General features: G+C 55.5%; 1 protein-coding gene across 1 annotated transcript; it reads right to left on the reverse strand.

The window, feature by feature from the left end:
* Positions 1-4,424: 4,424 nt before the first annotated feature.
* LOC137361976 (tyrosinase-like) lies at positions 4,425-12,036 on the reverse strand. The gene is made up of 2 exons (XM_068026574.1): positions 11,266-12,036; positions 4,425-4,535 (listed from the first exon to the last, which is right to left on the reverse strand). Exons 1-2 carry the CDS (start codon positions 12,034-12,036, stop codon positions 4,425-4,427), a joined length of 882 nt encoding a protein of 293 aa, XP_067882675.1.
* Positions 12,037-12,566: the final 530 nt, after the last annotated feature.

Below are 12,566 nucleotides of genomic sequence, written 5' to 3' on the forward strand. Positions count from 1 at the left end.
AGAGAGGGTCAGTGGGGTCAGAGTTGGAGAGAGGGTCAGTGGGGTCAGAGTTACAGAGAGGGTCAGTGGGGTCAGAGTTGGAGAGAGGGTGGGTGGGGTCAGAGTTGGAGAGAGGGTGGGTGGGGTCAGAGGTAGAGAGAGGGTCAGTGCGGTCAGAGTTACAGAGAGGGTCAGTGCGGTCAGAGTTGGAGAGAGGGTGGGTGGGGTCAGAGGTAGAGTGAGGGTCAGTGGGGTCAGAGGTAGAGAGAGGGTCAGTGCGGTCAGAGTTACAGAGAGGGTCAGTGCGGTCAGAGTTGGAGAGTGGGTGGGTGGGGTCAGAGGTAGAGTGAGGGTCAGTGGGGTCAGAGTTGGAGAGAGGGTGGGTGGGGTCAGAGGTAGAGAGAGGGTCAGTGCGGTCAGAGTTACAGAGAGGGTCAGTGCGGTCAGAGTTGGAGAGTGGGTGGGTGGGGTCAGAGGTAGAGAGAGGGTCAGTGCGGTCAGAGTTACAGAGAGGGTCAGTGCGGTCAGAGTTGGAGAGAGGGTGGGTGGGGTCAGAGGTAGAGTGAGGGTCAGTGGGGTCAGAGTTGGAGAGAGGGTGGGTGGGGTCAGGAGTTGTGAAGCTGATCATGGGAATTCAGGGTCAGAAATGTCTAGCATGTTAAAGATCTGTTCACATACTTGTCGATGAATGCATGGTGCAGCATGAAGATGGGGTCGTTGGAGGCAGCTGGAACCTGCGATATTGTCCCATTGAAGTAAACATGTACCAAGTTATGTAGTCCAATCGCTCGCTGGCCCGGGAACTCAGAATCCTTGAAACCTATCGGGGGAAACACGCTCTGGTCACCTGAGAAAATTCTACCTCTTGTCACTTCATCCCCATCCAATAGCTCAGTGCCCAGCCAGGTTCGCAAGCATGGCAAAAATAAAAAAACAGCATTCTCAGACTATCACAGAACGCAGTCAGAGCCAAGGCCCTGGACCACGGGTGGTTCAGCCGCACAGTGGCTTACGAGGAAGACCGGAAGAGCGATGGTGGACAGGCGATTCGATAATCAGGGGAGCAGATGGGTTTTTTCCGCGGCCGCTGGTGTAAATCCAGGATGGTGTGTTGCCTCCCTGGTGCTGGGGTCGAGGATGTCACCGAAACAGCTGCAGAGCACCCTGAGAGGGCGGGACAGGGTGAAAAGGCAGCAGTCCTGGTCCGCATCGGCGGGAAGAGGGAATGTGGTCCTGCAGCCAGAGTTTAGAGAGCCAGGTAAGAAATTAGCAAGCAGGACCTCAAAAGTAGTCATCTCCGGGTTACTCCCATTGCCACGCACAAGGGAGTACAGAAGTAGCAGGAATGTGCAGATGAATTGGTGGGCTGGAAAGACGGTGCAGGAGGGAGGTCTTCAGATTCCTGGGGCACTGGGACCAGTTGCGGAGAAGGTGGCACTCGAACGGAGCTGGGACCGGTTTCCTTGTGGGCTTGAGCTATTGCCAGGGTTTAAACTAACTCGGCAGGGGGTGTGGGAAGCAGGAGATAATGCAAGAGAGGTACACAGAGAATTGGAAGACACAGGTAGCACTCGAGTAGGAAATAGCGAATAGATGGGGGCAGAGTGAGAGTGTTAGACAGTACTAGAGAAGGGAGTAGTTCCGTGTTAGATGGGAGTGGACTGAGAAGGGCTACAAGGAATGCAAAGACAGGGTCCAGGATGTGCTTGAACATGCAGAGTCTGGTGAATAAGGCTGGTGAGCTACAAACACAAATAGTAGTATGGGAATATGATAAGAGGAAGAATAAAAGAATAGGGGCTTTAAAATGGTGAAGACTTGCTTGATATACAAGAATATAAAGTGTTCAGAAAAGATAGAGAAGGAAAAAAAGGGAGGTGGGGTCGCAGTCCTGATGAGGAAAGACATTGCAATGCAGGAAAGGGAAGACGTTAGGGTAGATAAGGCCCTCCCAGGTTGCTGATGGAAGTGGGGATGGTGACAAAGGAAGGGCTTGCCATCATCTCCCAATCTTCCTTGGATCCGGGGGAGGTGCCAGAGGATTGGGGAATGGCAAATGTGACACCCTTGTTCAAGAAAGGGTATAAAGACAGTCCGAACAACGACAGGCCAGTTAGTTTAACAACAGTGGTGGAGTAATGTTTTAGAAACTATAGTCAGGGAAAATATCAACCGACACTTACAGAGGTTTGAGTTAATTAAGGAGAGTCGGCACAGATTTGTAAAAGGCAGATCGCGCTTGACAAATCTAATTGAATGTTTTGATGAAGTAACAGAGAAGGTTGATGAAGGGAATGCGGTAGATGTCGTTTATATCGGTTTTAAGAAAGCATTTGATAAGGTACCACATAAAAGGCTGATTAAGAAAATTGAGGCTGATGGAATAGGAGGGTCAGTGTCCAATTGGATAAAGAATTGGCTTATGGATATAAAAAAGTGAATTGTATAAATGATTGTTTTTTCAGACTGGAGGACGGTAGACAGTGGGTGTTTCCCCCAGGGTCAGTGCTGGGACCATTGTTTTTTTTTTAACTGTACAGAAATGACTTGGGTCTTGGAATACAGAGGAGAATCTCAAAATATACTGATGACACCAAGGTTCGAGGTACGACAAACAGTGAGGATGATATGACCGGCCTGCAACAGGACATAGATCGGCGAGCAGAATGGGCAGAGAGGTGGCAGATGGAATTTAACACTGACATGTGTGAGGTGATGTATTTTGGCAGAAGGAATAGGGAGAGGCAATATAGACATGATGGCACAGTTTGAAAGAGTGTGCAGGGACAGAGAGACCTGGGGTTGTGTGTGCATCGATCTCTGAAGGCGGCAGGACATATTGAGAGAGTGGGTTAGTAAAACAGACGGGATCTTAGGCTTCATAAATAGAGGCATTGAGTACAAAAGCAGGGAAGTTATGCCGAACCTTTATAAAGCTCTGGTTCGGCCACAACTGGTGTATTGCAACCAGTTCTGGTCAACACACTTCAGGAAGGAGATGAGGGTCCTTGGGAGGGTGTGGAGGAGATTTACAAGGGTAGAGGAAGCAAAGAGGTTCAATGTCTTCAAGAAGGAGTTGGATTGCCACCTGAGAGATATAGACTTGCAGGGCTACGGGGATCGAGCAAAGGAGTGGGACTGATTGCAGCACTCCATGGAGGGCCAGCATGGATTTGATGTGCTGAATGGCCTCCTTTGTTGTATATGACTCTTTCTATCTAACCCCCGTACTGTACCTGTCCTGGGCAATGTTTGATGGGGAGAGTGTAGAGGGAGCTTTACTCTGTATCTAACCCCGTACTGTACCTGTCCTGGGAGTGTTTGATGGGGACAGTGTAGAGGGAGCTTTACTCTGTATCTAACCTCCGTACTGTACCTGTCCTGGGAGTGTTTGATGGGGGACAGTGTAGAGGGAGCTTTACTCTGTATCTAACCCCCGTACTGTACCTTTCCTGGGAGTGTTTGATGGGGACAGTGTAGAGGGAGCTTTACTCTGTATCTAACCCCCATACTGTACCTGTCCTGGGGAGTGTTTGATGGGGACAGTGTAGAGGGAGCTTTACTCTGTATCTAACCCCCGTACTGTACCTGTCCTGGGAGTGTTTGATGGGGGACAGTGTAGAGGGAGCTTTACTCTGTATCTAACCCCCATACTGTACCTGTCCTGGGGAGTGTTTGATGGGGACAGTGTCGAGGGAGCTTTACTCTGTATCTAACCCCCGTACTGTACCTGTCCTGGGGAGTGTTTGATGGGGGACAGTGTAGAGGGAGCTTTACTCTGTATCTAACCCCCGTACTGTACCTGTCCTGGGAGTGTTTGATGGGAGACAGTGCAGAGGGAGATTTACTCTGTATCTAACCCCCGTACTGTACCTGTCCTGGGAGTGTTTGATGGGGGACAGTGTAGAGGGAGCTTTACACTGTATCTAACCCCGTACTGTACCTGTCCTGGGAGTGTTTGATGGGGGACAGTGTAGAGGGAGCTTTACTCTGTATCTAACCCCGTACTGTACCTGTCCTGGGAGTGTTTGATGGGGGACAGTGTCGAGGGAGCTTTACTCTGTATCTAACCCCCGTACTGTACCTGTTCTGGGAGTGTTTGATGGGGACAGCGTATCCCATGAGGCATAGTTCTATCCCCAGTGCTGACGTCCCCTGCACATCATCGAGAACCAAAGTCACATGAACGAAACACGAGAAGCAACCCTTACCCTCAAGAGTGTTGCGGAAGCTGAGCGGAGCGTACTGGTTGAATGGAAAGGCATCGTACTGTGTGATTAGCAGAGCGTTTCTGACGTCCTGGGCCCTTGGCAGTACCCGGGCTCGGTGGTCATTCCCGGGGTTTCGGCTGATGAGGGTGAGTTGCTCCGCTGTTTCTGGGCAGATCAAGTGAAAGTTTTCCTCATCATCTCTGTCAGATGTGCAAATTGACTGCAAGAGAGGGCTTACATGTGACACCAGTAACCTTTGCCATTGCATTCTGTGCAGCTGCTGAAGGAACACATGTTAGAGCCCTTCCCACGGCGACACCCCGTGGTCCGCACTTGCAACTTCAACTGTGATGGTTGACATAGTAAAATTGAAGAGGAAATGTTCACAGACAATTGTGCAGTGTCAAAGATTGACACAGTGTCTTAAACTATGTCAGCAGTGATGTGATCAAATGGTTGGATTTAACCCTGCTCATGTTTTGTGCAGTTGTCGGTTTTCACACCCATCTCGACCTGCCCACCACCTCTCTCGAACCCTCTTGCTTCTGTTGGTTCCCTCAGGCTGCTTGCCCGACATCCAGTACTGGAATTTCCCTCCAGTTAAATATCGGGAAGACTGAAGCCATTGTCTCCAGCCACCGCCTCCCCCCACCCCCCCCCCCCCCCCCCCCCGCCACAAACTCCGTTCGCCAGCTACCGACTCCGTCCCTCTCCCTGGTGACAGTCTCAGTCTGAACCCAGACTGTTCACAACCTCGGTGTCAGATTTAACCCCACGCGATGAGATTCCGACCGCATATCCGCACCGTCACTGAGACTGCCTATTTCCACCTCCGGAACATCGCCCCGACTCCGCCCCAGTCTCAGCTCATCGGCTGCTGAAACCCTCACCCGTGCCTGTTCTTCAAGGTAGCTTTGCAGAGGTATGAAACATCTTCATCCCTATCAGACTGTCAATCAGGCTGTGAATCCGAGAGGTTTTATAGCAACACTGCGCATTTATATAGCAGCTTTAGTGCAGTAAACAGGAGTGTTCTTTCTTTTGGGCCTCCTTATCTCGAGAGACAATGGATACGCGCCAGTGTAAATCAGACAAAATCACAGACAGAGCCACAGAAAGAGATAATCGGGACAGGCGCACAAAAGCTCGGACAAAGATAGTCTCAAAGGAGGAGAAAAAGAGAGAGAGAGAGGCGGAGAGGTTCGGGGAGGGAATTCCAGAGCTCGGGGCCCCAGGCAGCTGAAGGCACGGCCGCCAATGGTGGAGAGATGGGAATCGGGGGATGGTCAAGAGGCCGGAATTGGAGGAGTGCAGAGATCTTGGAGGGTTGTCGGGGCTGGAGGAGGTTACAGAGATAGGGAGGGTTGTAGGGGCTGGAGGAGGTTACAGAGATAGGGAGGGTTGTAGGGGCTGGAGGAGGTTATAGAGATAGGGAGGGTTGTAGGGACTGGAGGGAGGTTACAGAGATAGGGAGGGTTGTAGGGACTGGAGGAGGTTACAGAGATAGGGAGGGTTGTAGGGACTGGAGGAGGTTACAGAGATCGGGAGGGTCGTAGGGACTGGAGGAGGTTACAGATATAGGGAGGGTTGTAGGGACTGGAGGAGGTTACAGAGATAGGGAGGGTTGTAGGGACTGGAGGAGGTTACAGAGATAGGGAGGGTTGTAGGGACTGGAGGAGGTTACAGAGATAGGGAGGGTTGTAGGGACTGGAGGAGGTTACAGAGATAGGGAGGGTTGTAGGGACTGGAGGAGGTCACAGAGATAGGGAGGGTTGTAGGGACTGGAGGAGGTTACAGAGATAGGGAGGGTTGTAGGGACTGGAGGAGGTTACAGAGATAGGGAGGGTTGTAGGGACTGGAGGAGGTCACAGAGATAGGGAGGGTTGTAGGGGCTGGAGGGAGGTTACAGAGATAGGGAGGGTTGTAGGGGACTGGAGGAGGTTACAGAGATAGGGAGGGTTGTAGGGGCTGGAGGGAGGTTACAGAGATAGGGAGGGTTGTAGGGGCTGGAGGAGGTTACAGAGATAGGGAGGGTTGTAGGGGACTGGAGGAGGTTACAGAGATAGGGAGGGTTGTAGGGGCTGGAGGGAGGTTACAGAGATAGGGAGGGTTGTAGGAGCTGGAGGAGGTTACAGAGATCGGGAGGGTTGTAGGGGCTGGAGGAGGTTACAGAGATCGGGAGGGTTGTAGGGACTGGAGGAGGTTACAGAGATAGGGAGGGTTGTGGGGACTGGAGGAGGTTACAGAGATAGGGAGGGGGGAGTGAGGGGCCATGGAGGTATTTGAAAACGAGGATGAGAATTTTAAAATCGAGGTGTTACCGGACCGGGAGCCGGTGTAGGTCAGCGAGCACAGGGGGTGACGGGTGAACGGGACTTGGTGAGAGTTAGGACATGGGAGGGGGGGGGGGGATCATAGTAGTTTTGGGATGAGCTGAAGTTTACAGAGGGAGGAATGTGGGAGAGCAGCCAGGGAGAGTCTTGTTCCTATTCACTGGTTGTCTTTCAGTGACCCCTGTTGGTCAGGGTTGTTTCTATGTGTGGCTGTGTGTGCACTGAGAACACAGGTCGAATGTGCCAACATTCACTGCCTCGGATTGAGTGATGATGGGTGGGAGGAGTGGGGGAAGGTTTGGCGTTAGCTGGGATGACGGAAGAGCTCCCAGTCCCTCTCACGACCATTTCCAGGACACTGCAGAGCGTAGTCTCTGTTGCAATGTAGGAAACATTATGCACAGCAAGATCCCACAAACAGCAATGTGATAATGACCCAGATCATCTGTTTTAGCGCTGTTGATTGAGGGTGAAATATTGACCCCAGGACACCGGGGAGAACTCACCCCACTTCCCCGAGCTTCTTCAAATAGTGGACGTGGGATCTATTACCTCCAGTGAAGGGGACAAACAGGGACTTTGATTTAACGTTTGATCCCGAAAGACAGCACCTCTGACAGTGCGGTGCTTCCTCAGTACTGACCCTCCGACAGCGCGGTGCTTCCTCAGTACTGACCCTCCGACAGCGCGGCGCTCTCTCAGTACTGACCCTCCGACAGCGCGGCGCTCTCTCAGTGCTGACCCTCCGACAGTGCAGCACTCACTCAATACTGACCCTCCGACAGCGCGGCGCTCCCTCAGTACTGACCCTCCGACAGCGCGGCACTCTCTCAGTACTGACCCTTCGACAGCGCGGCGCTCTCTCAATACTGACCCTCCGACAGAGCGGCGCTCTCTCAGTGCTGACCCTCCGACAGAGCGGCGCTCTCTCAGTGCTGACCCTCCGACAGAGCGGCGCTCTCTCAGTGCTGACCCTCCGACAGAGCGGTGCTTCCTCAGTACTGACCCTCCGACAATGCGGTGCTTCCTCAGTACTGACCCTCCGACAGCGCGGCGCTCTCTCAGTACTGACCCTCCGACAGAGCGGCGCTCTCTCAGTACTGACCCTCCGACAGAGCGGCGCTCTCTCAGTGCTGACCCTCCGACAGAGCGGTGCTTCCTCAGTACTGACCCTCCGACAATGCGGTGCTTCCTCAGTACTGACCCTCCGACAGCGCGGCGCTCTCTCAGTACTGACCCTCCGACAGCGCGGCACTCACTCAGTACTGACCCTCCGACAGAGCGGCGCTCTCTCAGTACTGACCCTCCGACAGAGCGGCGCTCTCTCAGTACTGACCCTCCGACAGCGCGGCACTCACTCAGTACTGACCCTCCGACAGAGCGGCGCTCTCTCAGTACTGACCCTCCGACAGCGCGGCACTCACTCAATACTGACCCTCCGACAGCGCGGCGCTCTCTCAGTGCTGACCCTCCGACAAAGCGGCGCTCTCTCAGTGCTGACCCTCCGACAGTGCGGCACTCACTCAATACTGACCCTCCGACAGCGCGGCGCTCTCTCAGTGCTGACCCTCCGACAGAGCGGCGCTCTCTCAGTGCTGACCCTCCGACAGAGCGGTGCTCTCTCAGTACTGACCCTCCGACAGTGCAGCACTCACTCAGTACTGACCCTCCGACAGCGCGGCGCTCTCTCAGTGCTGACCCTCCGACAGAGCGGCGCTCTCTCAGTACTGACCCTCCGACAGTGCAGCACTCACTCAGTACTGACCCTCCGACAGCGCGGCGCTCTCTCAGTACTGACCCTCCGACAGTGCAGCACTCACTCAGTACTGACCCTCCGACAGTGCAGCACTCTCTCAGTGCTGACCCTCCGACAGCGCGGCGCTCTCTCAGTACTGACCCTCCGACAGCGCGGCACTCACTCAGTACTGACCCTCCGACAGTGCGGCGATCCCTCAGTACTGACCCTCCGACAAGGCGGTGCTTCCTCAATACTGACCCTCCGACAGCGCGGCGCTCTCTCAGTACTGACCCTCCGACAGTGCAGCACTCACTCAATACTGACCCTCCGACAGCGCGGCGCTCTCTCAGTACTGACCCTCCGACAGTGCAGCACTCACTCAGTACTGACCCTCTGACAGCGCGGCGCTCTCTCAGTACTGACCCTCCGACAGTGCAGCACTCACTCAGTACTGACCCTCCGACAGCGCGGCGCTCTCTCAGTACTGACCCTCCGACAGTGCGGCACTCACTCAGTACTGACCTCCTGACAGTGCGGCGATCCCTCAGTACTGACCCCCTGACAGTGCGGTGCTTCCTCAGTACTGACCCTCCGACAATGCGGTGCTTCCTCAATACTGACCCTCCGACAGCGCGGCGCTCTCTCAGTACTGACCCTCCGACAGTGTGACACTCCCTCAGTACTGACCCTCTGACAGTGTGACATTCCCTCAGTACTGACCCTCTGACAGTGTGACACTCCCTCAGTACTGACCCTCCGACAGTGAGACACTCCCTCAGGACTGACCCTCCGACAGTGTGACACTCCCTCAATACTGACCCTCTAACAGTGCGGCGCTCCCTCAGTACTGACCCTCTAACAGTGCGACACTCCCTCAGTACTGACCTTCCGACAGTGCGGCGCTCCCTCAGTACTGACCCTCTGACAGTGCGACGCTCCCTCAGTACTGACCCTCTGACAGTGCGGCACTCCCTCAGCACTGACCCTCCGACAGTGCGGCGCTCCCTCAGTACTGACCCTCCGACAGTGCGACACTCCCTCAGTACTGACCCTCCGACAGTGCGACGCTCCCTCAGTACTGACCCTCTGACAGTGCGGCGCTCCCTCAGCACTGACCCTCCGACAGTGTGGCGCTCCCTCAGTACTGACCCTCCGACAGTGCGGAGCTCCCTCAGTACTGACCCTCCGACAGTGCGGAGCTCCCTCAGTACTGACCCTCTGACAGTGCGGAGCTCCCTCAGTACTGACCCTCCGACAGTGTGACACTCTCTCAGTACTGACCCTCTGACAGTGTGACACTCTCTCAGTACTGACCCTCTGACAGTGCGGCACTCTCTCAGTACTGACCCTCCGACAGTGTGACACTCTCTCAGTACTGACCCTCTGACAGTGTGACACTCTCTCAGTACTGACCCTCTGACAGTGTGACACTCTCTCAGTACTGACCCTCTGACAGTGTGACACTCTCTCAGTACTGACCCTCTAACAGTGTGACACTCCCTCAGTACTGACCCTCCGACAGTGTGACACTCTCTCAGTACTGACCCTCCGACAGTGTGACACTCCCTCAGTACTGACCCTCTGACAGTGTGACACTCCCTCAGTACTGACCCTCTGACAGTGTGACACTCTCTCAGTACTTTCCCTCTGACAGTGCGGCACTCTCTCAGTACTGACCCTCCGACAGTGTGACACTCCCTCAGTACTGACCCTCTGACAGTGTGACACTCCCTCAGTACTGACCCTCCGACAGTGTGACACTCCCTCAGCACTGACCCTCCGACAGTGTGGCACTCCCTCAGTACTGACCCTCCGACAGTGCGGCACTCCCTCAGTACTGACCCTCCGACAGTGCGGCGCTCCCTCAGTACTGACCCTCCGACAGTGCGACGCTCCCTCAGTACTGACCCTCCGACAGTGCGGCGCTCCCTCAGTACTGACCCTCCGACAGTGCGACACTCCCTCAGTACTGACCCTCCGACAGTGCGGCACTCCCTCAGTACTGACCCTCCGACAGTACGGCGCTCCCTCAGTACTGACCCTCTGACAGTGCGGCACTCCCTCAGTACTGACCCTCTGACAGTGTGACACTCCCTCAGTACTGACCCTCCGACAGTGTGACACTCCCTCAGTACTGACCCTCTGACAGTGTGACACTCCCTCAGTACTGACCCTCTAACAGTGCAGCACTCCCTCAGTACTGACCCTCCGACAGTGTGACACTCCCTCAGTACTGACCCTCTGACAGTGCGACACTCCCTCAGTACTGACCCTCTGACAGTGTGACACTCCCTCAGTACTGAACCTCTAACAGTGCGGCGCTCCCTCAGTACTGACCCTCTAACAGTGCGGCGCTCCCTCAGTACTGACCCTCTAACAGTGCGGCGCTCCCTCAGTACTGACCCTCTAACAGTGTGGCGCTCCCTCAGTACTGACCCTCTAACAGTGCGGCGCTCCCTCAGTACTGACCCTCTAACAGTGTGACACTCCCTCAGTACTGACCCTCTGACAGTGTGACACTCCCTCAGTACTGACCCTCCGACAGTGTGACACTCCCTCAGTACTGACCCTCTAACAGTGCGGCGCTCCCTCAGTACTGACCCTCCGACAGTGCAGCACTCCCTCAGTACTGACTCTGAGGAGTCAGTTGGCTTATGGATTAAAGCTGACATCTGTGAACTGTGTGATTTCGGAACCCATGTCCCTCTGGCTGGGTGGCGAGAGGGAGGGGGCACCCGAGCCAGTGCTTAGATGGCAGGACCTGCGGGGGGACGAGAACTGAAAGGAAGATACGAGAGAGGCTCTCGCTTCTGGAGAGAAAGCTCATGCTGACCATCATGCGGAACGTCGGATGAGTTAGACCCGATTACCGAGGGAGATCAGCTGACATTTATGTTGGTTGCCCGCTTTGTTGTTTGCGCTTGCCAGACAGCTGTAGCAGGAGGGGGAGGAGTGCAGAGCGGAGGGGAACAGAATGGGGAGGGGATGCGGGTTGCCCCCTTACCTTCCAGTTGGCGAAGGGCGAGGGAGCGAGCAACTTGCCGCTGTGGTCATTCCTGCCCATCAGCTCGTCGGTGCAGATGTTGCAGGTGCTGCTCCGGGTCCAGTCCCAGTAAGGCAGGAAGAACGTGTCGTCCTTGGTGAGCAGCCGGATCTCGGTCTCGAAGAAAGTCAGGTACCTGCGGTGCCAGACGATGAAGGCCGGACCCATGTGGGCAAAGTTGGGCTCCTCGCGGGTCGTGATGGGCTTGGCCGCGACGTAGTGGATCCACGTCAGGATGTCGTACACCGTGGCGTTGCGGAACGTGTAGCTGTTCACGTCAGACGTGTTGTGGGTGCTGAGCACCACGTAGCGCTGGCTGACGGTGGTCTTCGCCTGGTTCAGGTGCTCCACAAAGCGCCTTCTCTGGCCTGGGTCCATCTCGTGGAGGCCGAGGCGCACGGTGACCACCCAGCTCTCGCAGTTGGGGCCCCGGTAGCCCTCCTTGCACTCCCCGCAGTCGAAGCCCGAGAACCTGCCCTTGCAAACACAGATGCGGTGGTAGAACGAGAAGGGCCAGTCCGCGCGGAAGTCCCGACGGGAGGGCTCCGGGCTCCACATATCTCTGGGTGCCTCGCAGGTGCCGCGCCCACTCTTCTCTCCGCACACAGAATTGTCCTTATTCCACACCGGGCAGCAGGTCTGGGTTTTCAGGGGGCCCGGGAGGGTGCAGGCCCGAGGGAACTGAGCTCCACCACTGGGCACGAGAATTAAAGTGAATAGCAAGGTCCACATTGTGCAAGCACACTGACTGAACGACCCGACTGACTGAACAACTGACGCAAGTCGCTGATGAAGTGGGTTTGAAGTGACAGGGGGCGAAATTTATAAGCTGGCCCAAAGCAGCAGTCTTTCGTTCCAACTATTGAGTCAAACTGTGCCACGTCTGACTGCCTGGCAAGGACGCAGCTTCCAGCTTTGCTGATGTAATCCAAGCAGGCTTCAAAAAGGTGCTCCGTCCCGATTCCGCTCACAAACCCTCCTAGGGCGTGGGCTCTGCAAGCACCAGCTCCGTTCCCGCCCCCCCCCCCCCCCCGCCCACGTCACTTCACGGGCACAGCTCCCCGCACCCCCCCCTGGGTGCTCCTGCTGGCTTTGTCGGGAGAGGTGTGGTGCCAGCCGTGCAGCCACAGACGCTGTGGCTGCGTTGACTGGGGCTTTTTGGGGACGGCGCAGAGCGGTGGTGTTTTCGGTTTACGTTCCCGAGACGGATACGCGGTCGTGCAATGTCTTCCAGACCCTGCCTGCAACACCCGGCTTTGCTC

Source organism: Heterodontus francisci, unplaced genomic scaffold, assembly GCF_036365525.1.
Source record: "Heterodontus francisci isolate sHetFra1 unplaced genomic scaffold, sHetFra1.hap1 HAP1_SCAFFOLD_518, whole genome shotgun sequence".
NCBI classification, from domain to species: domain Eukaryota; kingdom Metazoa; phylum Chordata; class Chondrichthyes; order Heterodontiformes; family Heterodontidae; genus Heterodontus; species Heterodontus francisci.